At 39.3% G+C, this 27,945-nt stretch overlaps 1 protein-coding gene across 2 annotated transcripts; it reads right to left on the reverse strand.

Moving 5' to 3' along the window:
• Positions 1-451: 451 nt before the first annotated feature.
• LOC124143689 (E3 ubiquitin-protein ligase SH3RF1-like) lies at positions 452-27,945 on the reverse strand. 2 transcript variants are annotated; one of them, XM_046512742.2, is made up of 12 exons: positions 27,258-27,945; positions 22,419-22,468; positions 19,655-19,769; positions 16,603-16,698; positions 15,337-15,432; positions 12,858-13,316; positions 11,512-11,603; positions 10,734-10,901; positions 8,100-8,403; positions 5,766-5,989; positions 3,077-3,214; positions 452-752 (listed from the first exon to the last, which is right to left on the reverse strand). In XM_046512742.2, the coding sequence occupies exons 1-12, from the start codon at positions 27,594-27,596 to the stop codon at positions 581-583; spliced, it is 2,253 nt and encodes a 750-aa protein (XP_046368698.2). In that variant the 5' UTR covers positions 27,597-27,945; the 3' UTR covers positions 452-580. The 2 variants fall into 2 exon arrangements, with proteins under 2 accessions (XP_046368698.2, XP_046368697.2); XM_046512741.2 differs by having other exon boundaries at positions 8,100-8,634.

The following is a 27,945-nucleotide window of genomic DNA, read 5'->3' on the forward strand; positions in this document are numbered from 1 at the left end:
AAAATAGATATACTGGTAAATCTCGAACAAAACTCGATAATAATAATGAAATAATAAATAAAAAAAAGATCAGTTTAGAAAATGGATTATAGTCAGTTTTTGATAACATAATTTTGATTACTTCTAAACATAGTTGATCATCGCCAATAAACAACCATTACAGAACTGAAATCCCTCCTCAGTTGAAGCACCCCATCCATTCTGAAACAAAAGTCAGAAGCAATGTTGAAACCCGAATCAAGTGCTATCCTAAGTGCAGAAAGGTCATGTGATCGGTGATACCGATGAGATGATATGATCATGAATAAAGTCTGTCTGAAGCAAGGCCACAACATCAAACTGGATGCAGCCATTCAGAACTCAGTATACACAGACTGCACCCAATCACAATACTGGTCACAGAAGGCAACCTACTGGCAACCAATAGAAAAGCAGCTTAGTCGAATATGGCTATCAACTCTACAGCTTCTTCTGCAGCAAAGTCAAAGCAACAGCTCACTGCTTTAAAATGTGCAATCTGTTTGTTAACAGATATTGTATTAAAAATCTCTCAATATAAAACTGTCCACTTTTGATGTGTCTATTCACACTTTTCTACAAAGCTTCCTGGAAACAATCCTGTCTTGCTGTTCCGAGAGAGAGTTCCTTTAAACCAGCCATCCTCGCGTTTCTTGTGCACATACACAATGTCACCACACTGAAGGTCCAGTTCATGATCTGTCTGGGGAGGGTACGGCACGATGCAGCGGTACCTACAACAAGGATGAAACATTCTGCACTCTTTTCAAAAACATTCAAACCAGAGACAATGACTCTGTTTCGCACAAATTACAATCTCACCACCTTGGCCAGAAATGAGCACCAAAACCGGAAGCATTGTCCTCGTTAGACATGAGTCTGGAACGGACAACAAACTGCCATCTCAACAACAGCAAATTGGAACAAACACATGGGTATTTTCCATTATGTACAAGAGGTGGCTGAAAAGGTTTGAGCATAACTTTGAAACATGTATTGTACATCATTAACAGTTTGCATGTATTAAGTATATTATTGCTTATGTGATACAAAACAAGGTGGCATATTTGTGCAGGCTGCTTGGGTTGTATACTCCCCAGGGAGCTGAGAATGAAAATTGAGTGCACACTGATCCATTGACTGGGGTAATAATGGTGTAACGCTATGAGCATGAATGGAATCTGGCACATTATGAATGCACTTATTATTATTACTATTAGTAGTAGTAGTAGTAGCAGTAGTTATTTTATGATGTATCTCCAACCGTAAGAGCTAACTAACACCATCTGACATCCTTGCTGACAAGATGTCAACTTAGGGGAAGATGCTCCTTTCCTTGCCACTGTTCAAGATGAGGGCAGCAGCATTCACATGAGGAAGAGATTTTGTTTGTTTGTTTGTTTCTTGTTTAACACCGCACTCAATAATATTACAGCTATATGACTGCGGTCTGTAGATAATGAAGCCTGGACCAGACAATCCAGTGATTGATATCATGAGCATCGATCCACTCAATTGGGATAAGATGACACCATGATATCAACCATGTCAGTGAGCCTGACCAACCGATCCCGTTAGTCGCCTCTTACGACAAGCTTGGGTTGCTGAAAGCCTATTCTACCTCGGATCTTCAAGGGTAAGAGAGGAAGAGAGCAGTAAAGATGATTCAGGATCAAGACGACCTTCAACTGCCACCACTACGGAAAACGTTGATAAAATACATACGACTATGGCTAATCGACGACTCACCACAGGTCATATAGCCAATACAGAAGGCATCTCTCATGAGAGAGTTGTGAATATTCGGAGGAATGGACTGGGCATACAAAGGTTTCAGCATGCTGAGTTCCAAGACTTCTGACTCCTGATCTGACCCGCTCCAGTTTCATCTTTTCTCATGAAACTTTTCTTTGTTTTGAAGAGGACCCATATGATATTGTTGAGTGATTTGTAACCACGGATGAGTCTTGGGTTCACCTCTTATCAGCCAGACTAAACAACAAAGCAGTGGAAACATCCAACATCCTCTCCGATGAAGAAGGCAAAGTCTGTTCCGTCAGCTGGCAAGGTGATTCTGGGAATCCAAAAGAATCCTACTGGTGGACTACCTCCCAAAAGCTCAGACCATTAATTGCTGATATAGTGCTAAGCTGCTTAGGCAACTACATGGATATAGGCTAAATGTCGTGGACAACTCACTGAAGGTGTGTTCTTCCACTAGGACAATGCACAAGTCTGTTGTCACCATGTCTGTAATGCATGACCTTAACCTCTTCCCTAATCTATAGAAGGTGGTGAAGTGAAATGGGGTTTAACGTAGCATTCAAAATTATTGCACTTATATAGCGACTTGCTTGCACGTGTGTGTGGTTGCTTGTACTAGTCCGGACTAATGTCGATTTTATAGTGCTAGCCCATGGAGATACCATGCTGCAGTTTAACATGAATACCCCCTTCGGACACAGTATACTGACTCCAAACCGACCAGTCCTTGTTTAATCCCCAATATGCTCCACGCTGCGGGCAGACACTCTACCACTTGTCTCAAATTTACAGAAAGAACTCTCTGGCAAGCATTATGCAAATGATGGTGATATGTCTGCTGTGGAGGACTTTCTACACCCCCAGGAGGAAGCCTTCTACACCAGCGGCAGATGTGTGGGGGTCTAGGAGAGGATCATGTTGATAAACAATTAAAAGCCAACTCCATCAATGCAGGCCATCACAGTTAGGCTCAGAACTTTTCAGCAACCCCTCCTACACCCGCATATTGCATAAATTACTTTGATGTTTGTTTCTTCATTTGTTGAAAACTGCACCCTGCTTGGTACTGACAAACCAAAAATGATAATCAAGGCAAACCTGGGATTCAAACCACGATAATGATTCTGTCATGCCTAAGGGACACAAATCTGCACAACAAAGTCTGATGCCTAAGATCATGGGGCTAGCTGTGGACCCCACAAAAATACAATGTGACACTCTATTGTGTCCAACATAATATATGACCACATACTAACTTGGCTTCTTGCATCAGTCAGGGTGACCCTGCACTTACTTTTCTCTGGCCAGCGGTTTGGGTCTGCTCGGCTTGGATGGGGGTGGGGAGGCGGAGTCGAAGGACCCCGTCTTCTTGTGCTGACTGCTGTCTCCTGATGCACCAGCTCCACTCTCAGCCGACGGGTACGACCCCGACCTGGCCACAAACAAACTTCCTTAATCCTGGGATTTACTTCTCACATTTATCCTGCATATCTCTCAGTATTTCACACGATTTGACACAGTCTGACATATGTTCACATAATCTGACACTTGATGACACAATAACACATTTTGATAAGACACATTTTGACACAATCTGAGAGAAATTGACACAATCAGACACTTGCTGACACAATAGGATAGGACACATTTTGACACACGCTGACACAACTGGAGACATGCTGACTCAAAAGGACACATTTTGACACACACTGACACAACTGGAGTCATCCTGACTCAATAGGACACATTTTGACACACACTGACACAACTGGAGTCATCCTGACTCAATAGGACACATTTTGACACACACTGACACAACTGGAGTCATCCTGACTCAAAAGGACACAATTTGACACACACTGACACAACTGGAGTCATCCTGACTCAATAGGACACATTTTGACACACACTGACACAACTGGAGTCATCCTGACTCAATAGGACACATTTTGACACACGCTGACACAACTGGAGTCATCCTGACTCAAAAGGACACAATTTGACACACACTGACACAACTGGAGTCATCCTGACTCAATAGGACACATTTTGACACACACTGACACAACTGGAGTCATCCTGACTCAATAGGACACATTTTGACACACACTGACACAACTGGAGACACGCTGACTCAAAAGGACACATCTCTGAGAGAATTTGACATCTTGACTTTGAAATGACATCTACAATCCAACTTTTGGATCACCTCCCATACAGTTGGCTAAAGGATATAGAAATATTGTTCTTCTATGTTATCAGCACCAGGTTAAACATTTAGTGAATCAAAGAAGACTCCATATAAAACAAGTCAATTAAACAGTTAACAGCAATTGTCCACGTAACAAGTGACATTATAAGTTGTAGCACGTCCCACGCCAGGTTTTATACCACTAGCCGGAGGGATGCATAAAACCACATGTACCCTGAGAGATACTGCAATAACAAATTTATCTGACCAGCATGTTTTAATATGACACTGAAAAAGTCAAAGTCAAAGTTGATAGAAAACAGCTGTTCGATTGAACTGAGGTTAACTTGTGCTATGTCACATGACTCCAGCTGACTCGGAAAAAGCATGTGCTTTGAGGTGGGGTATAAGGGATTTATTCTCCCTCTCAGAAATCCATGTGCAGCCTCTTTTGTTCGTGGAGGGGTATAAGGCATTTATTCTCCCGCTGAGAAAGTTATTTCCCTCCAAGGTGGGATACACATAGCATTTTATCAAGATCATGTGAACCAATCAGATCTCTCATCATTCTGACATGGAGGCATGAGAAATCACTTTAATCATATGTAAGAGGTGACGTAACACTATAATCATGTGTCAGAGGTGTTGTAACACTATAATCATGTGTAAGAGGAGACGTAACACTATAATCATGTGTAAGAGGAGACGTAACACTATAATCATGTGTAAGAGGAGACGTAACACTATAATCATGTGTAAGAGGAGACGTAACACTATAATCATGTGTAAGAGGAGACGTAACACTTAAATCATGTGTAAGAGGTGGCGTAACACTATAATCATGTGTAAGTGAGTGAGTGAGTATTGTTTTACGCCGCTTTTAGCAATATTCCAGCAATATCACGGCGGGGGACACCAGAAATGGGCTTCACACAATGTACCCATGTCGGGAATCGAACCCGGGTCTTCAGCGTGACGAGCGAACGCTTTAACCACTAGGCTACCCGACCGCCCCATAATCATGTGTAAGAGGTGACGTAACACTATAATCATGTGTAAGAGATGACGTAACACTATAATCATGTGTAAGAGGTGACGTAACACTATAACCATGTGTAAGAGGTGACGTTACACTATAATCATGTGTAAGAGGTGACGTAACACTATAATCATGCGTAAGAGGTGACGTAACACTATAATCATGTGTAAGAGGGGACGTAACACTATAATCATGTGTAAGAGGGGACGTAACACTATAATCATGTGTAATAGGTGACGTAACACTATAATCATGCGTAGTAGGTGACGTAACACTATAATCATGTGTAAGAGGTGACGTAACACTATAATCATGCGTAAGAGGTGACGTAACACTATAATCATGTGTAAGAGGGGACGTAACACTATAATCATGTGTAAGAGGGGACGTAACACTATAATCATGCGTAGTAGGTGACGTAACACTATAATCATGTGTAAGAGGTGATGTAACACTGTAATCATGTGTAAGAGGTGACGTAACACTATAATCATGTGTAAGAGGTGACGTAACACTATAATCATGTGTAAGAGGAGACTTAACACTGACTGTAAGGAGTCCTATTTGAAATACATACGAACAGTAAGATAAGTTGGGTAATAAGTTCTTGAAAAGTAGTGTTTTTTATTTTCTTATTGAAGATGGTGAGATATCGTTATTGTGGTAGATATTCTACCCTGGAATCTCTATACTAACACTGCCTTTCTCTGTACGAAAATTGTCAACATTTCTGTCCAGGACCAAAACAATTACCTGACATGCGTTACAGACCCTTCCAGCAGTGCAGAGGTTTCACCATCATCGCCTGGGGATTTTGATTTTTTACTTTTACTGGCAAGTCGTTTAACGAGACTTTTCTTCTCCTTGTCCTTCCGTTCCTTGTGATCCTTCAGATCTTTGTCGTGCTTGTCGTGCTTGTCGTGCTTGTCGTGCTTGTCATGCTTGTCATGCTTGTCATGCTTCTCCTTCTTCTCCTTCTGTAAAGTCAGACACATTCTATTTTTGATAACGCACAAGAACAGGTTTATACTGAGGGTAGGGTTTAACTGTTGATAATGCACAGCAATGGTTTATACGGATGGTAGGGCTAACGTGTTTATAATACACAATGACAGGTTTGTATGGACTGTAGGGCCAATTGTTGGAGGGTAGGGTTTAACTGTCGTTTTGGTGCACCCTGAAAATGGAGTTTGCCTACTTGTACCCCACTTTTTTCATTGTCATTGGATACCTTCAGTTTAGTGAAGAAAAAGATAATGTTGTTCAGTATCTTTTTTAATATCCCAAATCATCAAAAGGTACCAGTTCACCACTAGACTGATCTGCATAGCAAGTTTCAACAAGAAATATTCAACAGTGTAGGAGTTCTGCTCCAAAAATGGAAAACAGACGGACAGGAGGTTACTATTATTTTATATATATACACATGATATATAGTAAAAGCTGCAACTAAAAAAACATGACAATATATTATTCCTGATATGATAATACTGTATATCTTGATATTAACACGAGCGTGAATTAAATGCGAAAATTGCAGGTGGTCTTTGCTCGCATTAATTAACTTCGCATTTATGTCTCCAAAATGACTATCAACAATAAGACGGCCTCACTGCACACTTTGGATAGCGGAAATACCAACTTGAATAATAACACAAACATGGTTTATTGAGCAGCAGCGTGTAACAAGTATATAACAATGTCATTCAAACAATAGCAATTACACAATGGGCATCCGTCGAGTTATCACTGCTGGGATCAAGAATTCCACCCACTCGTGTCCAGCTCCTCCCCCGCATACCAATCAGTGAAATGGTGTTGGTTCATTGATATTAAGTTGCAGTTTTGGCTAGGGGTCAGTAGTCGTATTAATTTGGAGACGCATTAATTTCCAGATTTACTGTAGTTTCAGACACAATTCTTCTGGTCATTGCATTTAAATTCTTAATTGAAGTGATGTATATTTTTTAACTGAATCACAGGTAGATCTGGGAGAAAATGTGTGTACAGCTGATTGCTATTTCCAGATAAATTTAGGAGAAAATACACACAGTAGTCTTAATCCCTGCATATAAAACAATGCCATACAGAACAGGATATACAATTTAATTTGAAAATCAGCATAAGAAAGAAACTTTATGGATATCAACTTATTTATTACCGGTATGAGCAACACAACGTTTCGGAGTATATGCTTACTCCTTCATAAGCAGATAAGGTGAACTAAGATTGTTTCATAATTAATCTTTTCAAACTAATAGCTACATTGTTGTAATATTATTTCATGATGAAGTAGATCTACACATGTAGACATGCAGATATTGGTAAAACAGAAACCCAGAACCTTGAGAGTGCGTTAATTTTAACCTTGAACCATATTTCTCAATGTGACATACCTCCCAAATGTTAATATGTTTACTCCTGTAGCCGATACATTAATTATTCATATGTCCAAAAATGCCAATAAAGTAATAACTCGCTACATGAGTCAACGTTTCCCACATAGCGACATAGAGTGATTGAGTGAGTGAGTATGGTTTTACGCCGCTTAAAGCAATATTCCAGCAATATCACGGCGGGGGACACCAGAAATGGGCTTCACACATTGTACCCATGTCGGGAATCGAACCCGGGTCATCGGCGCGACGAGCGAACGCTTTAACCACTAGGCTACCCGACCGCCCCATAGCGACATAGATAGAGCAAGACTGGTACCCTGCCCTTCGCGTCCTAGAGGTTGCAGGCAAGGAGAGCAAGCGCTCTAGGTCAGGTAAACCAGTCTAGGACATGACGTGGCTCCCTGGTATGATTGTTGCCGAATAACATAAACATGTTAGCATAATAATAAACAGTAAGGAATGTTTTAAAAAATATTTTCAATTTTTTTTATACATTTCATATGTACTCATGTCTATATACATATGCAAGATAAAGATAAAGTTTCTTTTAAAAGTGTGGTTACATCTTTCCAACGATCACTCATCATCATGGCCCATGCCCCATCTATTTTCTCAAACCCATATTGAATAAGGCACTGTGCCTGGAGCCATGCAATTATTATACAAGTTCACAGCAAAATGTCCTCACCTTGTCTTTACTGGAGTGTGAGTGATGGCTTTCCCCCGTGGCTCCCAACACAACGTTGGGGGGCGTGATGTTGGTCGATGCTGACATGGAATGCTGTATAGCAGCTAGGCTCGATGGGCTCCACCCCCCGCTGGGAGACGAGGAATGGCTACCTCGTTTGGGTAGATGAACCGTTGTGGTGGAGTGAGCAGGCCCTTGGCTGGAAGCGGAGACGTGGCAACTGGACTTGGAAGAACTGGAGGAGTTGTACCCGGGAGGTGGAACTGTGATTGCTGCTTTGGATGCCCTGGAGGAATGGCTGCCGCTGGAGGGTGAAGAGGCGGTGTAAGTCTTTGGTGCTCGGGGGAGGAGAGGTGGGGGTGCTGACTGGCTCGAGCTAGACTGAAAGGACTGGCTTGAAGTAGAGGTACGCCCTAGGTCGAGATTGGTGATGTTGTTAGAGTCAGAGGATGCAGAAGAATGGGAGTTTGTCTGAGGAGCTCGGGCTCGAATGTTCAACACATTGGGACTGACTGGCTTGAACGCACTCTGGTGCCTGGAAGGTGAAAGATTAAGTGAGTAGGAAAGAAGAAGGTAAAACAAGGGTTAATAGGAATGAAGGTGAATAATTCTTGGTCACCGAACTCAAAATGAAGCAAGAAAGTCTAGGGGTCCACAGATTCAAATACAATAGGAGTTCCTGTTTGCTTGCTGCCAAACGTGTTGATTTTTTTAAATCTACAGTCTTGTGACTTCTAATTTTTATACTGTAAATATAACAAAATTTCTTTGGTAAGAAACATTATCTCCAAATAAACAGATCTTGTGGGTTTTAAAGTAGAATTCTGGTTCATCTTATACACAGAGATGAGAGTGGATATTTTCCTTTTCAGCTAAACTGTCTTTTCAGTGGAGTATGGTCCTTAATGTTGGGGTGTTTATAGGGGGTTCATCAGAATTTAACAAATTTGTGGAAATTCGCGGACCCGCGGAAGATTCTCATCCCTGTATACAAGATATGTTCAGCAAGTATCCAGACTGACTATTAAGAAAGCATGAGAAACACATACATTGTTCATTGAACTACCAAACCATACACCAGTGAACAGAAGTCCCAGGATACGTGTGCATCGATTAGAAAGGAAATGGGAAAAATAATGGGTAAGAGAAAATGTCAACCGAACCCAAAGATTTCATAAAGCAACAACAGGACAAAGTCATCAATATCCCCCGCAATGGTAAATACTTGTCCTGAATATGTCAACTAGTTATATACATATATATTTTGTTGCCATGGAAATTTGAAATTCCCAAACTATCAAAAGGCACCAGTTCACCGCAAGAAATATCCATGTGCAAAGTAGGGTGAAGAAATATTGTACAGTTGTCAAGACCTGCTCCTTAAACAAGCACAACTGGAATTTCCAGCCTAAGTCATATTTGTTGCCGCAGAAACTCAAAGGTTTACACAGGCTTGACTAATTTGTGGTAAACGTACAAGACGGTAAACTGGACTGTCCTCACAAATGGACTGGGCCAAAGATTTATGCTAACGTCTAATTTGGCTGATATGTTTTAAGGCTTTGGCTGGACACTCATTGATAAGATGGTAGCATAAATAAGTGTTGATATTGGCTGATTGTGTTTGTGTTACAGAACAATCAAGGATACAACCTCTTCACATTTCCGTCACTATGCTCTAAACATATCCAAACCTGAGATCGAACACCTCTGCCAAGTCTTCACCCACCTCAACAATTATCCACCCAATCTCGTTGACAAAGTCATCACCTCTGTACTCCATCCCAGACCCAGACCTGCCCCCCTCAAACCTGAATCAGCGCCCTTCCACATCGCCCTCCCGTTCATAGGAAAAGCCTCCCACATCATCAACCGCCGCCTCAAACAGCAAGCCAACATCGACACCCACTTCACCAGCTCCAACTCCCTCAAGACCCTGCTAAGAACACAACCAAACCCCAAGAGCCTAAAGGTGTAGTTTACAAAATTGACTGCAACTGTGGACAATCTTACGTAGGTGAAACATCCCGCCCAATCAACACCAGAATGAAAGAGCACAAAACCTCCACCATTAAATCCGACAGTAAATCAGCCATCACGGACCATATCAACAACTGTCCTGATCACAACATCAACTGGGACAACGTCCAAATTCTCTCCAACAACCTCCATGATTTCACTAAAAGAAAACTAACAGATGCAAACCACATTTGCCGCCACAAGCCTTCAATCAACAGAGATCAAGGCTATTTCATCCCATCCGCCTACTATGAACTCATCACGCAATAATCACTTATCCTATTTAATTGGCAACATGTCCCATTGGTTTCCACCTATGTGTTCTCTGTCCATCGTGTTGTCACAGTATTATCCCCTTGTTGTCAACACCTTACCTATGTTATCCCACTCATATATGCAATTGTTACTTTTAATCCTCTACTGTTAATCCTCCACCTACTATATATATTCTGTACTAAGTCCCTCATTCGGTCTTGCTTGACAAGGATAAGGATCTATACCAAAACGTCGCTTTTTAAAGTATTAAAGAAGTTGTTATCCATAAAATTGTGTCTACCTTGACTATGCTCTAAGAAAGACAAGACTGCACGGGGGTGCAGTCCCGTGCTGCGTTACCTGTACAGCTGCACATAGTTTCCAGGGAACACTCCTGTACTCCCTGTTTTGAGACACTGGCCTTTGTACCAGCCATCCTGGCATTTCTCCGACACGGTGTACCCATCACCCTTCCTCAGTTCCAGCTCATCGTCCTTCTGAGGTTTGTAGCTGTACGTCGCGACATACCTGCAACATCGCAACATACCTTTTATTGTTTGCAGTTTAACTCAGCAATGTTCCAGCTATATGACGGCGGTTTGTAAATAATCAAGTCTGGACAGACAATCCAGTGAGTGACATCATGAGCATCGATCCACGCAATTTGGTATGATGAGATGCATCAGCGAATCTGACCATCTGATCCCGCAAGTTGACTCTTACGACAAGCATAGCCGCTTTTTACGGCAAGCATGGGTTGCTCAAGTCCTTTTCTACCCCGGATGACATTGTGTAAGATCTCGATGTTCTTAACTCTACATCCACACATTAATAAAAACCTCTTAACACCAACAACAATTTACTTGTGTCGAATGTGACTACAGATATTTTCAGGTAAGTACAATTAATTCCGAACTGCGCTTGGTGCTCCTTGGAAAAGGAGCTTGGAAGCTAGCCATGTTTTGAGATTGTATTGCAGCTTTAAGCCAGGCTATGCACACGTCCTTGAAATGGCTGTTGAACACTTTTTTCCTCTTATTTTTCAACAACAAAAAACCCATTACTATAGACATGTTAGAAGGCTATGGGAAAAAATTTGGTTGTGTGTAGGAGCCTTGGAGGTCATAAAAGTACTTACACTGGTGTGAGGCCACTTGGCATAACAGAGTTGTCTCCTCCTGCACTGCCGGTGGTTGTGGTTGAAGATCCACTAGATGGGTCTGTTCCTGCCTGAAAATGCGTAACCTTTCTTTCAGATCGTTGTCCTTGACGTGAAATTTGATGTTTGATATGAACATAATCAGAAGAATATCACCGAGTCATAAAGTTAAAAGTTATCTGGTAAAAAATGTTAGGGACAAATTTTAAATACTATTCCATTTTAACAAATATTAATAATCTCATGCATAATCTCTACATGCTAGACAGGTGAGTACTGTTGAAGTGATGTTTGATTGAAGGGAGATAACTCTACTGTGACATAGTAACGCATGTCTACTCATGCAGTCGTAAGGCAACAATAGCAAAGGTAAGTAATCTGATACATAATCATGTTAAATGACTGACTTTAATGGTTATCTTGTGCAACATGTTGTGAAGGTGCTACGGATTTACAACCGATCGATCAATCAATCACAACATGCAATACGATTGTAGATCTCCCATAATGTAGACTGACAGAGAGGTTTATGAAGTTGAAAATAAAGGTTACATGGTACTCTTTGTTTTGTAATTTAAGTAAACTTTTTGCAAAGTGATTTTCTACAAATATACATGTACTTCTGATAAGGATATTCCAATCATTCCATAATACACCAAACTGATTTCAACATTTTTGTAAATAATGTTTTGGTTCTGAACAGATCATTGCGTATTTGAGAATGGAGTTGGTAGACACAAAAAAAAAGATATTCATGTCTGTTTTTGTTGTTTTCATACAATTCAGCTGAATAACTATTGTAAAATTATGCCGTTTGATATTTTCATGTAGGCTTTTTCTTTGGTCGACTTACAAATAAGGGTCGGGAAATTCGAACCACATGTATTGCTCTATTAAAAGTTCAACAGTGTGGCCTCTGAGCAAGATGACTTCAGTTTCTTCATAGCAGCCGAAAGTCTCCGAAAGTAAGTGAGTGAGTGAGTGAGTTTGGTTTAACGCCGCTTTTAACATTATTCCAGTTATATCACGGCGTGTCAGCTTAATGTGGGAGGAAAGCCTGAAGTGATGCAGGTCTCAGACGTTTACCACTTCGGTGAAATCCAAGAGCATGGGTATGGCGCTGACAAACCTAGAAACATAATCGGGTGAACTGGGATTCAAACCCACAATCATAGGTTTCTGGCGTGTCCAGGGGACGCAACTCTGCACAGCGAATCGTGGCGCCTTAGACGACTGGGCCACCCATGCCCCCCCGGAAGTAAGACTTAACAACCTGAACCCACCATGTAGTGTAATTTCTATCCATGGTCATAAACCTTCCTTACCTGTGCAATTTGTGGTGCCGATTTCTGAGTTGAGGTAGAGGAGCTAGTTGTGGTGACGACAGCAGCAGCGGCGGCCGTAGCGGCAGCAGTGAGGGGCGGCGTGGATGTTCCACTCACAGACCCAGCTGATGTGCTGGGAATATTGAATGCCCCCGAGCTGCTGCTGCTGCTGCTGCCCAGTTCGAGTGAGCGCCGCTGATGCTGGGTAGGTGGGGATGAGGATTTCTGGGGTGCTAGGGTGAATGAATGTCGTTTGGGTTGAGATGTGGGGTGAGAAGCCAACAGGGCTGGGTTGACGGAGGTGACTGAAGGTGAGGTGACCCGATGTGTCTCTGACGCTGATGTTGTTCGTTCGGAGCTATCAGAGTTACGTTGTCCCCCTGACTGGGTGCTATTACTGGCCTGTAGGATACTCACACTTGGCTTGGAGTTGAGCAGACTTTTAGCAGCATCATTTAACTGTGTAAATATAGGGGAAAACTAATCAGCTTCTAGCTGCAGCTAGGGATGGAAGAGTCCCTCACAATACGCATCCTGACAGTAAGGATGCAATAAGCCTGATAAGATTTGTCGTATATTACCATAAAGGGAAAGACCATTGCTATCCAACGCAAACAGTTGCATAAATCAGTGTGGATTAAACGAACAAACGCTTATGGAGAGAATGAGGGTTTTACGCCCCTTTGGACAGTATTCCAGTTATATCACGGCGTGTCAGCTTAATGTGGGAGGAATGCCCGAAGTGATGCAGGTCTCAGACGTTTACCAATTCGGTGAAACCCACAAGCACTGGTATGGTGCTGACAAACCTAGAAACATAATCGGGGCGAACCAAGATTCGAACCCAAAACGCCTAAGTCTGTCCGCTGGTCTGTAGCAAGTGTATTTAACTTTTCCTGGACAGGTTGTTTTCATGTCTCACTGAATTAAAGTAACAGTCCAAACAAACATAGAAGGGGGTCACATGCTGGGTAATATTAGGCTCATGTGATAACAGTTGCACAGAATTAACACAATACAACAGACAAGGGAAATAACATATTGCGCGAACATTACTGCATACAAACTTAGTTAATAGTGTTGAAGTTGTTTTTAATATGTTAACCACATACAGATGACACATTTATTTTTAGAAAGCATCATTCGTCTCTATGGTAGTCAGTATGTATTTTGACAAATTGATAAAAATATGTGCCTCATGGCATTTCTCTCAATTTCTGAAGTGCAGTGATTTTCAGCTGCTGATGTCTTAAAGTGGTATTATATCTCTCAGTGGGGTAACAATGCAGTGACACTATAGCTAAAGAATGTTGCAGAACAATAAATGATTGACAAGATGTCTCACGTCAATGATTCTTGGCCTCAGTGCCTTATGTGGGCGACAGATTGGCATACCACATGTCATTATAAAGCATGACAGTTCAATCTGTGCACAGTGGACAACAAGAGATCACATAGAAACCTCTATGTAGGAATTATTTTCATGTCATATATGTTCTTGTTACTGGTATATATATGTTACAGTCAATGGAAAATCAGGAATGTGTAAATTGATCAAAACTTTCCCTTAGGCAATATACAAAAAAAATATTTCAGTAATTTTACAATTATTTGTCCATTTATTGTATTATGATAACAAACTGCAAACATTGTTATGCCCTATTTCTTCACCCAGTGACTGAAAATAATATGATGAGAAGAAAACAAAAGTCAATGTATATCATGGTATTTGTTTTTAATTTTTTGGCTTCTCATCCTAGCATAATTAATATACCGTATTCGACGTAATAAGTGCCCAGGGCGCTGTCATAATTAGAAATAGGGGGCTCTTATTAGAACATAATTTTGGTGAAAAAAAAACAGAGTTGAAAGATTGTAAATTTCGTAGTTTATGCTGACAGCCTGAAATGATACAAAAGAAAAGTATGTGCGTATCATACACGTCAGATATATTTTCCAGAATTTAATTTCCCATAATTAAGGGTGCATATAACACATGAGCGCATATTATACACAAACAAATAAGTCTTGTGTACATTGATCAATCAGAAGGGGTGCTAATTGGGATTGTTCACTAGCCAATATATTAGCAAATATCGCCGTGGGCACTTATTAGAGCGGGCCCTTATTACGTCGAATACGGTATTGTGATGCATTCAGCCCTTTTGAACTTAATGACTTTTAGACAATCTGATGGAAAAATACTTGTAAAATGACTGAAATATTTAGTGAAATGAAGTGAAATGTAGTGAAGTGAAAATCTCAGTTTACACATTGCCTGTAACATATGTACATGGCGAGAGTCATCATGGTCCATTGTGTTGCCTTGAACAAGGAGGTATCAAACATTGTGTTAATAATTACAGCCCCACTCCAACACACACAATGAGTAGTTTCAACAATTCAAACAAGCTACATCAAAAAGTGATAATAAAAAACTGCTACATCATGCAACTCGTGATGAGGATGTGTTACCTACCCTAACAAACGTCACAGGGAATATACCAATTTTATCCCCTTTCCTGCCTTCAATCCAATTTTCATCCACTCTTCGTATTACTGTCAGAGTTTCATCCTGCAAGTTACAACATATAGGTCTGCTACCAAGATAATCTTAGACGGTAATCAAGAGTCAGGTTTCATATATTCCAAGACATTAAAACTGGAAAAAGACACAAAATGAGCAACAATCCAAGTCATCAGGGTCATTGTCACGCAAGTCAGTCACATCCTCCAGAGGCAAGAGAGTTAACTGACTTCAAAAGTCCAGTTTCCACCCTTGCCGAACTAGGCTGGAATTCCTGAGCTCGATCATAGCGCCACCAGTGGTTATTATGAGTTACGTCCCTTCTGAGCCTCTCCTATGGACCAATCAGATTCCATCTCTTGCGTTTGTTTCAAACAAAATGGCGGCGCCCAGTCAAAACGATCTGATCGATAATCAAGATCTATATTGTGATAAAACGGGTCTTACATCACAAAGAGCATCAAATCACGCGAGCACACTGATTAAAAACATGAAAAGGTTTGGAAAATTTCTGTTGACAACGAGTTGGCGGTGCACATGCTTTGCAAATCCTGCAATCGACCGAAATCTGCAAGACAGTTTACTGACCGGATTTCGATTTCGTTGCGAGATTTTGATTGGACTATGCATAGACTCGTTAGTCCAGCCAAAATGTAACTCCATAATACCAGCCTAGTTTGGCAAGGGTGGAAACTGGACTTTTATAGTCAGTTACCTCTCTTGCCTCGGGAAGATGGTCAGTCATGTCACTGAGTCTGACTGTCTGATCTGCTATGTTTTCCCTTACAACCAGCATACGCAGCTGGGACCAATACTACCCTGGAATCACCCCAGTGTTTAGAGGAATAAGGCAATGAATCATGACACACAGACATAGATCATCAGTAACAAGCAATGAACAGTGTAGTGACATATATAATGTACAACTGTCTCGACCCGTGAAGATCCAGGGTAGAATAGGTCTTCAGCAACCCATGCTTGCAGTAAAAGGTGACTATGCTTGTCGTAAGAGGAGACTAACAGGATAGGGTGGTCAGGCTCGCTGACTTGGATGATGCATGTCATAGTATCCCAATTGCACGGACTGATGTTCATGATGTCAATCACTGGATTGTCTGGTCCAGATTCAATTATTTACAGACCGCTATCATATAGCTGGATTATTGCTTAGTGCGGTGTTAAACAACAAACAAACAAAAAACAAATAAACAGTCTCACCTTTTGAAAGGACAGACAATCCTTTTCCTTCTCGTCCTTGAGATCAAAGTCGTACAATGCTTGGCACTGTGGCAACTGGGGCAACGCCACCAGCACCTGCAAAGAGGAGACAACTCATCATGAACTCACTTCACCGTTTGCCCAAGTCACCCCTGCCATCTGTAGCTGTTTTAAACAAGAGTTGCAAGCATCTGATGTCAACTGACACACAGTCCCTACATATTCATATAGACTGCAGACTCATGGATTAAGGATTAATAAAAGCATGTTTTTCCCCATTACCTACGTTAACACTACATGCAAATAAAACGTGAAGGGACCGTTGGGATCAATTCTTGTTCCATGAGAAAACTGTGTACTATTGAAGAACTGCACACAGGCAGAAATATAGTGTACAATATTAGACCTATACATACAGCAAAGGATAATAAGTAACAGTAAACTACGGTTATAATGAACTCAAAGGGACCACTAATTATGGTCTTTTATAACCTGGGTTTGTTAAAAGTATATATACAGCATATACACAAATGGACGGGACCAAAAAATAAGTTTCTTATATCCGTCAGTTCGTTGTTAGCTTGTTCGTCATAAACATAGCTTACTGTATAATAAACTCATAAATCTAATAACATTATGAACAAATTAAACATAAAAACACCAATAGGTAAAGAACTTCCTGTTTATCATCACGTAGAGACGTTCAGTGTGACCTTGACCTATATAGGAATTCTGGATTTTATTATATGGCTGGTGCAAAGTGTCACTTTCCCCAAAAGACATAAATATAGTTGACTAAGGTTCTACTTGTTCACCCATATTGCTACTTCAGGACTGAACATATGCCTTTAATTATGATAATAAATAGGATTTATAAGATATAAATAATGACAATAATATTACTAGAGTTACCACTAATGTGTGAACTTATGGCGCTGTAAACAAGACTTGGTAATGTTGCCTCCATCTGACCAACTATTGAAAAATAACAACTTCTGATTTGTTCAACAAGGCATAGACAAGTCCCCGTACTTCTAATGTTAGCCCTCTGTAACCATGGTAATATGACCGCTATCATAGCATAGCAGTCAACAAGGCTCCATCGTCTTGATCTCTATGATAAAACTGCCCTATAGACAAAAAAAAGATATTTGTATTTGGTCGTAAAGACAATCGAAGTATCTAATCTAGAAATAAAAAACTCGCATGATCCAATGTTATAACCATTCTGGACCTGACCATCATCTAATTAAATAATATATAAATACAGCCTGGACCTAAGGTCCCACATTTTTTATTTTTCGTTTCACTGGCCTGCTGCCCCAACTTAAAAGCAGCCAGTCTAAGAAATAAATTAAACATAAAAACATGTAATTGGTATAATCTTAACATTGCTTTTGACATTGAATTTAGAAGCAGAGTCCCAATCATTGTAAGAGTTCTTCTTGGTCATTGCTGACATGACTGAGATGGAAGTGGAAGTTATGTGACTGCCAGAAATAGTAGCATCATGCAGCACATGTAGCCGAGAAAACAGAGTCGAGTACACCTTGGCCATTGCCAGAAACATTGAGGTTGAGTGGCTACTACTGGTAGAGACACAGCGACCAGCTGTAGCCTGCAGATCAACAGCAGCAATTGCCTAGTGCTATGTACATGATGTATATCTCTGTCACTAGGGTTATTTGAACGCCACAAGCCATGTAGAATGTGAACATTGTAAAACTCGTCTAAATTACAAGCGATATTTTTTAACATTAGTAACATATTTCACTTTATCTGTCCATCATGTGAATCATATAAGAGGAATGTGGCTCAAAATATAATGATTCCACTAAAACTATAATACCTGGAATCTTTGGCTTATTTTATGGACAACAGAGTATAACATGTATAACATAAGCTCACCTAAACAATGTATAAAAGATGAGCTAAAAATGGATTTGCTCACACTTCATCATAAATATGAAAGGTCACTAAATAATGAGGAAGCTGCTCATTCTTTCCTTGTAAAAACACCGAGATATGTTACTGAATGTTGTGTGCCAGGCCATGAGAAACAAGTGGAAGTATCTACATGGTGTGGTTGTGGGGCAGACTGCTGAACGTCATTACAACTGAAATAAACAGGAATGGCCAGAGCAGCAGCTTAATCTGCTAAATCTATGGATTTCATGAACAGTGTAATAAGATTAATAGGACACAGTGTTCACGTTGTTATCACACAGCAATAAGAGTGTTCAAAGTGTTATCACACAGCAATATGATGCTGTTCATGTTATCACAGAGCAATATGACACAATGTTCATGGTGTTATCACACAGCAATATGGCACAGTGTTCAAGGTGTTATCACACAGCAATATGACACAATGTTCATGTTGTTATCATAAGGCAATATGACAGTGTTCATTGTGGTATCACACAGCAATATGACACTGTTCATGGTGTTATCATACAGCAATATGACACAGTGTTCATTGTGGTATCACACAGCAATATGACACTGTTCATGGTGTTATCACACCGCAATATAACAGTGTTCATGGTGTTATAGCAGCAATATGACTCAATGTTCATGTTGTTTTCACAAGGCAATATGACACAGTGTTCACTGTGGTATCACAAAGCAATATGACGCTGTTCATGGTGTTATCACACAGCAATATGGCACAGTGTTCATGATGTTATCACAAGGCAATATGATACAGTGTTCATTGTGGTATCACACAGCAATATGACACAATGTTCATGTTGTTATCACACAGCAATATGACACAATGTTCATGTTGTTATCATACAGCAATATGACAGTGTTCATGGTGTTATCACACAGCAATATGACACAGTGTTCATGGTGTTATCACACAGCAATATGACAGTGTTCATGGTGTTATCACACAGCAATATGACAACATGTTCATGGTGTTATCACACAGCAATATGACAGTGTTCATGTTATCATACAGCAATGTGACAGTGTTCATGGTGTTATCACACAGCAATATGACACAGTGTTCATGGTGTTATCACACAGCAATATGACACAGTACCTGCACATAGTTGACTGGGAAGAACCCATGCTGTCCATTCAACTCTCCATGGAACCAGTTGTCATCTATCTGCTTCCGTAGTATCACTACATCGTTCTTCTTGAAGGACAGATCCCTAGATGGAGCAGAATACAATATTATATGAGGGATATATGACAGCAACATGATTCACATGGATAAGTGATAGCAACATACATTAGTAGATAATATACTAACATGCTTAATATGATACTATAATATGGATAATATGTGATACTAACATGATTAATATGGATATGTTATGTTAATGTGATTTATATACATGATATAGATATTTGATACTAACATGATATATTATTATTGATAACATGTCATCATGGTCATACTAATATGGATAATATTCGATACAAGCATGATCAATGTGATATTATGTGATACTTTGTTTCGTATGTTTGTTGTTGTTTAACTCCGTACTCAGCAATATTCCAGCTATATGACGGCGGTCTCTTCATAATGAAGACTGGACCAGAAAATCCAGTGATTGAAATCAGGAACATCGATCTATGCATTTGTGAACATGGTTAATATGTGATACTAACATGGTTGATATGTGATATCAACATGGAAGAATTGTGATATAAACATGGTTGATATCATTATGTAAGACTAACATGGTTGATATGTGATAGTAACATGGATGATATGTGATATCAACATGGAAGAATTGTGATATAAACATGGTTGATATCATTATGTAATACTAACATGGTTGATATGTGATAGTAACATGGATGATATGTGATACTAACATGGTTGATATGTGATACCAACATGAATGAATTGTGAAACCAACATGGCTTGTTTGTTTATTGTTAAAGGCTGCACTCTGCAATAGTCCACCTATATGACGGCGGTCTGTAAGTAATCAAGTTTGGAATGCCAATGTTATACCCATGTTATGTTTACCACATACCCACTTTACCATGTTTAGCATACACCAAATTTACCATATTTACCACTTGCCCACATAACCATATACCCACTTTACCATGTTAAACATGTACCGACTTTACCATGTTTACTAAATACCTACCATTCCATGTTTACCATATACCCACTTTATCATGGTTACTATATATCCACCTTACCATGTTTACCATACACCCACTTTACCATGTTTACTATATACCCACTTTACCATGTTTACCATATATCCACTTTACCATGTTTACCATATACCCACTTAACCATGTGTACCATATACCATCTGTACCATGTTTACTAAATACCTACCTTTCCATGTTTACCATATACCCACTTAACCTGGTTACTATATATCCACCTTACCATCTTTACCATATACCCACTTTACCATGTTTACATTATACCCACTTTACTGTTTACTATATTACCAGTTTACCATGTTAACCATAAACCCATTTTATCATGTTTACCATATACCCACTTTACTGTTTACCTTATACCCACTTTACCATATACCCACTTTACCATGTTAACCATAAACCCACTTTAACATATACCCACTTTACTGTTTACCTTATACCCACTTTACCATATACCCATTTTACCATAAACCCACTTAAATATATACTCACTTTACCATGTTTATCATATACCCACTTTACCATGTTTATCATATACCCACTTTACCATATTCCCACTTTACCATGTTTACCATATTCCCACTTTACCATGTTTACCATATTCTCACTTTACCATGTTTACTAAATACCTACCGTTCCATGTTTACCACAAACCAACTTTACCATGTTTCCCTTTATCCCACTTAACCATTCTTCATTCTATATCCACTTTACCATGTATACCATAGAACCAGTAACCATACACCCACTTTACCATGTTTACTACAAACCCACTTTACCAAGTTTACCATATGCCAACTTTAAAATGTACCCACATAATCATGTTTACCATATGCCAACTTTACCATCTTTACCATAGAACCACTTAACCATACACCCACTTTACCATGTTTACCATATACCCACTTTATCATGTTTACTACAATTTCACTTAACCATGTTTACCATAGAACCACTTTACCATGTTCATTTTATACCCACTTTACCATATACCCACTTTACCATGTTTCCCAAAGAACCCCTTAACCATATACCCACTTTACCATGTTTACTACAAACCCACTTAACCATGTTTACGATAGAACCACTTTACTATGTTTACTACAAACCCACTTAACCATGTTTACAATATACCCACTTAACAATGTTTACCATAGAACCACTTTACCATGGTTACTACAAACCCACTTAACCATGTTTACCATATACCCACTTGAACATGTTTACCATATACCCACTTTACCATGTTTACCATAGAACCACTTTACCATGTTTACTACAAACCCACTTTACCATGTTTACCATACACCCACTTTACCATGTTTACTAAACATAGTAATTAATCATGATATTAGAATTAACTGGAAGAAATTGGTTCTACCGCATTTAATTTTGAAACAAACAATCTTCATTCAGTGGCAAAATAATGTTAGGCTGAGCAAAACACCATTTCCTTATGCATGTTCTGTACCAATTTTCCCTTTTCAACTTTTGTCTACATCACACAAACACCAGCATACCTTGTGAGATTGTACAGATAAAGTACAGTTCAAGCTGCACACAAACACAAACACAAACCAGCCACTATCCTAAAGCAGAATATGAGAGAGACATGCAGCTGAGGACAGGTATAGCTCTGTAGATAGGAAACAGATACCCACCCACTCTCCTTCGCTTCGTAATTGTACAGTGCTTTTGCACACGGGGCATTCTGGAAAAAAAGGAAGAATTTCTGTTATCTATCAACCGTTGCAAAGATGCCATGCCAAGGCCAAAACATATGAGCAAGCATGATGGTGGTGGTGGTGGGGGGAATATTGGGGGGTTATTGGGGGAATATTGGTCATTTTCAGGAATAAATCAGTACCTGGAATCATGGGAATGCTCAAACATTGACAAAACATGAAACTATAGGAAGACATGTGAAATATGTCAGTCACATTCCTAACCTACATGAGGAATGCCAACCAGATCTCAAGTACTGGTTAGGGAAACAGCTGTTGCATTTAGTACTGATTGTATCAAAGAATGGAATAAATATTTCCAGGAGATGTATGAAAGCTGTGATAACTACAGTTGTGTCTTGGAAAATTCATGAGTTTGAGACTTTGTTTCTAAAAACTTCCAAAATCTGACAGGTCAGCATTTCTGCATCTTTACACTGCCTTCCAAATTTCTGACTAAACATACATTAGGAAAATACAAGATGGATATGAAAGCCATCAACAAATGTGTGAGAGGAGTGTATCAGCTTTCAAGGAAAGGCACCATGTGACATCTGATACTCATGAGCCATGTGTACATATCACCACCAGCCAGCGTACTCCAGCCAGCCTAATTTCACTGATGAAACCATCATCTGCATGACAAACAAAAAATAGTCCGGTGCTGTATCATTATCTAACTGGATAAGGAAGTCAAAAAAATATCAGATAATTAAAGTACACAAGGATGATGAGCCTGTCAAAATATGTGAGAATATATGTGTGCTCTGAGGGCCTCATTAAAACACTTCCTGTGTTGTACAGCTTTGCCCAAGATAAACCTCCACACAATATGCTGCAGGGGTTTCCCTAGATTTGCCTTCTCAACAAATTTGTAAAGATTTAGTATAATCGAGAAAAATGGAGCTGTGGGCTTTGAGCCACCGCAGTTGCCAAAGGGGCTGGAGGATCTAAACTATATCAGTTAGGGAGGAAAGAACTAAATGATTTATGATTCTTGTGACAACCAAATAATTGTACAATTTTGTAACATTGTGGCAGGGTGGTTATAAAGGTCGCAATACCAATGACATTGATTATCATATTCTGTTGCTTTGTCAATGGTGTCCAAGTGAGCATTGAAAGAAAAAGAAAATCATTTACCGTGGTAAATCTTTACAAATAGCATTAATCATGACAACCATAAAAAAATTAGGTCGATAATGAGATTTCAGCAGCAGCTCCCTAAGCAGTCATGTAGTACTGGAGGCGGTGGGTCAGGGTTTTTTAATGCACTAATGTACACAAAGTAATGACCCTCCCCTAATGTTTGTTATATTTCTGGATGACCCGCCCCATGACCTTGTACATTTTGTCATGACCCTCCCCCAAAAGACAAAATGCAGACACTTTTTATTTTATAACAAAATGTCCATTTTTTCATGACCCTCCCAAAATATGTATATTATTTTTAATGACCCTCCCCTTGAGACTGTCATATTTTTGGTGCCCCTCCCCTGATTTCCTCTGACCCACCCACCCCTTTAAGGAATGACCAGTCCGTAACCAGGTACAGTCTTGTGTGTACGACCTACACTACTTTCAAATCAACTCCAACATGAACAAATGACACTGTACCCAATTCACCACAGTTCACATCACATGTATAGGATTTGAAAAACATCTTGACAGACTAATCATCAGTGGTGATCGATCTGTGATCATTATATAGAAGGATAAAAATATGCAAAATGTTCAACACATAAATGTCTTCGTATTTTGTTTCTATTTGATGATTTTTTATATTTATATGATTGATGTTGATAAGTTACATTGAAATTTGAATTTTGTTGATGCTTATTTTAACATCCTGTAACTTACTGAAAAACACTTTAAATGTATATGTGAAAAACTCCAGTAAAGTCTACTGGGTTAATCATGTTAATGAAAGGAGTACAATGTAAGTATTTCAAAGTAATTGTCACATACTGCCCTCAAGTAGTAAGTGAGTGAGTTTGGTTTAACGCCGCTTTTAACAGTATTCCTGTTATATTGCGGCGTGTCAGCTTAATGTGTCAGGAAAGCCCAAAGTGATGTAGGTCTCAGACATTTACCACTTCGGTGAAACCCACGAGCACGGGTATGGTGCTGACAAACCTAAGTGAACGGGTTTAATTTTAACGCCGCTTTTAACAGTATTCCAGTTATATCGCGGCGTGTAAGCTTACTGTGGGAGGAAAGCCCAAAGTGATGTAGGTCTCAGACATTTACCACTTCGGTGAAACCCAAGTGAACGGGTTTAATTTTAACGCCGCTTTTAACAGTATTCCAGTTATATCGCGGCGTGTAAGCTTACTGTGGGAGGAAAGCCTGATATAATGCAGATCTTAGACATTTACCACTTTGGTGAAACCCACAAGTACAGGTATGGTGGTGACAAACCTAGAAACATAATCAGGGTGAATTTGGATTTGATAGGTTTCTGGCGTGCCCAGGTGATGCAACTCTGCACAGCGAATTGTGCAGCCATAGACTACTGGGCCACCCGTGCCCCACTAAGTAACAATGAGATTCAAAAGAGTGTTTATATGTTCATTAAATTTGCATACTGTCTCTTGCATTTTGTTTTGGTTTCGGTTTCCATAGTACCAGGGGGAAATTGGAATGGAAATTGTTTCCATTCACAATGAGGAAAGTAACAGTGGCAGCATTAAATCAAAAGCTGCTTTCAATCATGAAATTAAAACTGCAAAACAATATTTTCATACATACTAGTGGTCTTTTTAAGGAAGTGTCATATGGCAATGAAGGATGCAATTCTTTTCTTTTTTTTCTTAACAAGAATACTCCAGGTCCGATATCATTTATTGTTCATTGTGCAAGAAGGATTAACGAAATCTGTCAGTAGAGCACATGGTTTCCAATACGAAAGAATTTAATATAAATATGTCAACATGGATTACTTAATTACTTTAACATTCGTCAACGTGCCTTGCTTGTGTTTATATGGAAGTGTGCCACATCTTCATTACACTCTCATATTATGGTACAGGTAATTAAATAATGCTGTAAGCATGGTAATTGGCTTTGTTGCAGTATCTGACACAGCCTGATTGGCTGTTGTCAGGTACAAACAATTTTATGATTGGCTATGTCAACATGTGAAACTGAAAAGCTTTCTATTCGCATGTCGGGAAATCAACAACAGCGGTAGTGTCAAGCGTCAAACATGTTTAACTTTTACTGAAACAAAGTATGGAAAACCACTGTGACTGTGATGGGACAGTCAAAGACAGATTCCACGTTCATCATGTTCATGCATTTGTAGATCAGCAAGCCAAATTTGTTTTTCGTTTTTTAGGTATTATTTCATTTATTACAGTTAATAGTTAATTATAAGTTGCCATTTTACTAAACAGATGTAACCATGGGAACAATGGGTTTTTTTCAGAGTTTTTTTCTTCTTTCAGCAAGCCAAATTTCATGTGAAACACAAGCTCGGACTGACTCTTAAAGGTGCTTTAAGCATGTAAAACACAAAAATCAAATTCAGTTACAGATATATCATAAAGTCTCCTGTCCAAGCACCCTGCCATACTAAGCTGAGAACAAGGATCACCAACTTTTTGTAAAAGATCCCACTTTTTTCTCAAAAGTGGACCTGAAGGACCCTTCTTTATGTCAACTTGAATGAACACTGATTGCCATGACATCAACATGATCAATCTACTTTCTTGGTTTATATTATTATTAATATGTGCTGACAAATTCAGCTGGAAGTAAAACAAGGGTTGTTCCTCAACATTTATTAGAGGGGTTTAAGGTGTCAATATATTCACTTTGTTCTACATACATGACATATATGAAACATGTGTACAGATTAATTGGTGTATTTATTGGTATCTCAGTTATTATTCTAATAGCACATAGTTGTGAAATAGGTAATTAACCTAAATACTTTGTTCAGAGGATAGCATTTTCATAAAAACTACAGAGGCAGACTCAGAAGAATTAGTTTTTGTTTTGTATGTTGTTTTACACTACAATATTCCAGCAACATGGCAGCCTGTTAATAATCAAATCTGGGCAAAGAAGGAGCCTGAAAGATTGACAAATGTGTCATGTCATCAGTCATTTGAAGTTACTGGATCAAGTTGGTTGCCTCTTAACATATGTTAACATGCTAAAAATATACAAATAATGCTGGGACCTATTCTACATGTTCCAGGTGTATTCTGGTATGAATACAAGATGGAATCACTTTTTTACATGTATTGGCCGATAGACATGATAGATATGAGAAAAAACTTTACCTTCAAATAAAATGACAGAGATTACACTTTTCACATGAATGCAGTAACATTGTTCATAGACATCAAAACAGAAAAAAGTAACATGTACATCATCTCTATAACATTAGTATTAAAGTTAAAGAGTTATTACGTCATTTGAATTTGGGAAGTTATTTCAAAGAGGAACTAGATTCAAGCAAACTGGCAGTCGATTTTTCATATTAGAATGAACTTGAGGAAGTAAAGTGAATAGTGATAAGAAATGACTGATTATATTTTATGATGTCTATTAACAAGGCAGTTGATGATTTTCAAAAGAATCACAACACTGTTTCCTACAAGGCACGGATGAGTAAGTCACGACCTGCACTAACAATGGGAACCACAATGTGGAGCAAAGTTTGACTTTCAATTAAAATATGATATGTAGCAAAATATCTCATTGTTTGAGACACTCTTTTTTTTAACAACGTTACACTTATGATATTTGTGATTAATAAAGCACCTGTCTTTGTTGTCGTGGCTGTGAGTTGGTGTTTGTGACACCAGGGCTGTCAGTCCTGCTTGTGGGAATTTCAGTATTTGTAGACTGTCCATGTAACTGTCCTTGTGTTTTTATACCCTCCAAGAGGCGAATTAGCAAGATATTTGGCGGAAGATCTTCAACTTTGATTGTGACAATAGTCCTGCACTCTGGACACCGAAGTTCATTTTTTGTGATCACTATCTCTTCAAGACACCTTCTACAAAAAGTGTGTTGACAGGGAAGAACTTTACTTGTGTGATCCAATCTTTCCAGGCAGACAGAACATTCTAACAGCTCATTCAGAGCCTGTTCATCCATTGTTAGGACTGATCAAGTGAATGTAAAGAGGAGGAAACGATAAAGTGTTTAAATCATGACCAACTGATTGCCATCGCAATGTCAACACACAATAAGAACACAAACAACTGACGCAAACAGGGTTTTCAGTGGCATGCATGCTCATCGTTGAGTTCCCATCCGACGGAAATAAAGTGTTTTCTGGAGATCCTTCATCCCTGTTGAACCTCCAATGAATTGATGAGCGTCTTTGATCATCACAACTGCACATAAGCATATCAATGAAAATGAATTACTTGGCGTTACAACTTATCTTCAAAGATTATGGTTGAGTCACCACCAGAAAATACACTCGTCGCCATATTGAACC

The sequence above is a fragment of the Haliotis rufescens genome, unplaced genomic scaffold (assembly GCF_023055435.1).
Source record: "Haliotis rufescens isolate VD_foot unplaced genomic scaffold, xgHalRufe1.0.p SCAF_7, whole genome shotgun sequence".
Classification (NCBI taxonomy): domain Eukaryota; kingdom Metazoa; phylum Mollusca; class Gastropoda; order Lepetellida; family Haliotidae; genus Haliotis; species Haliotis rufescens.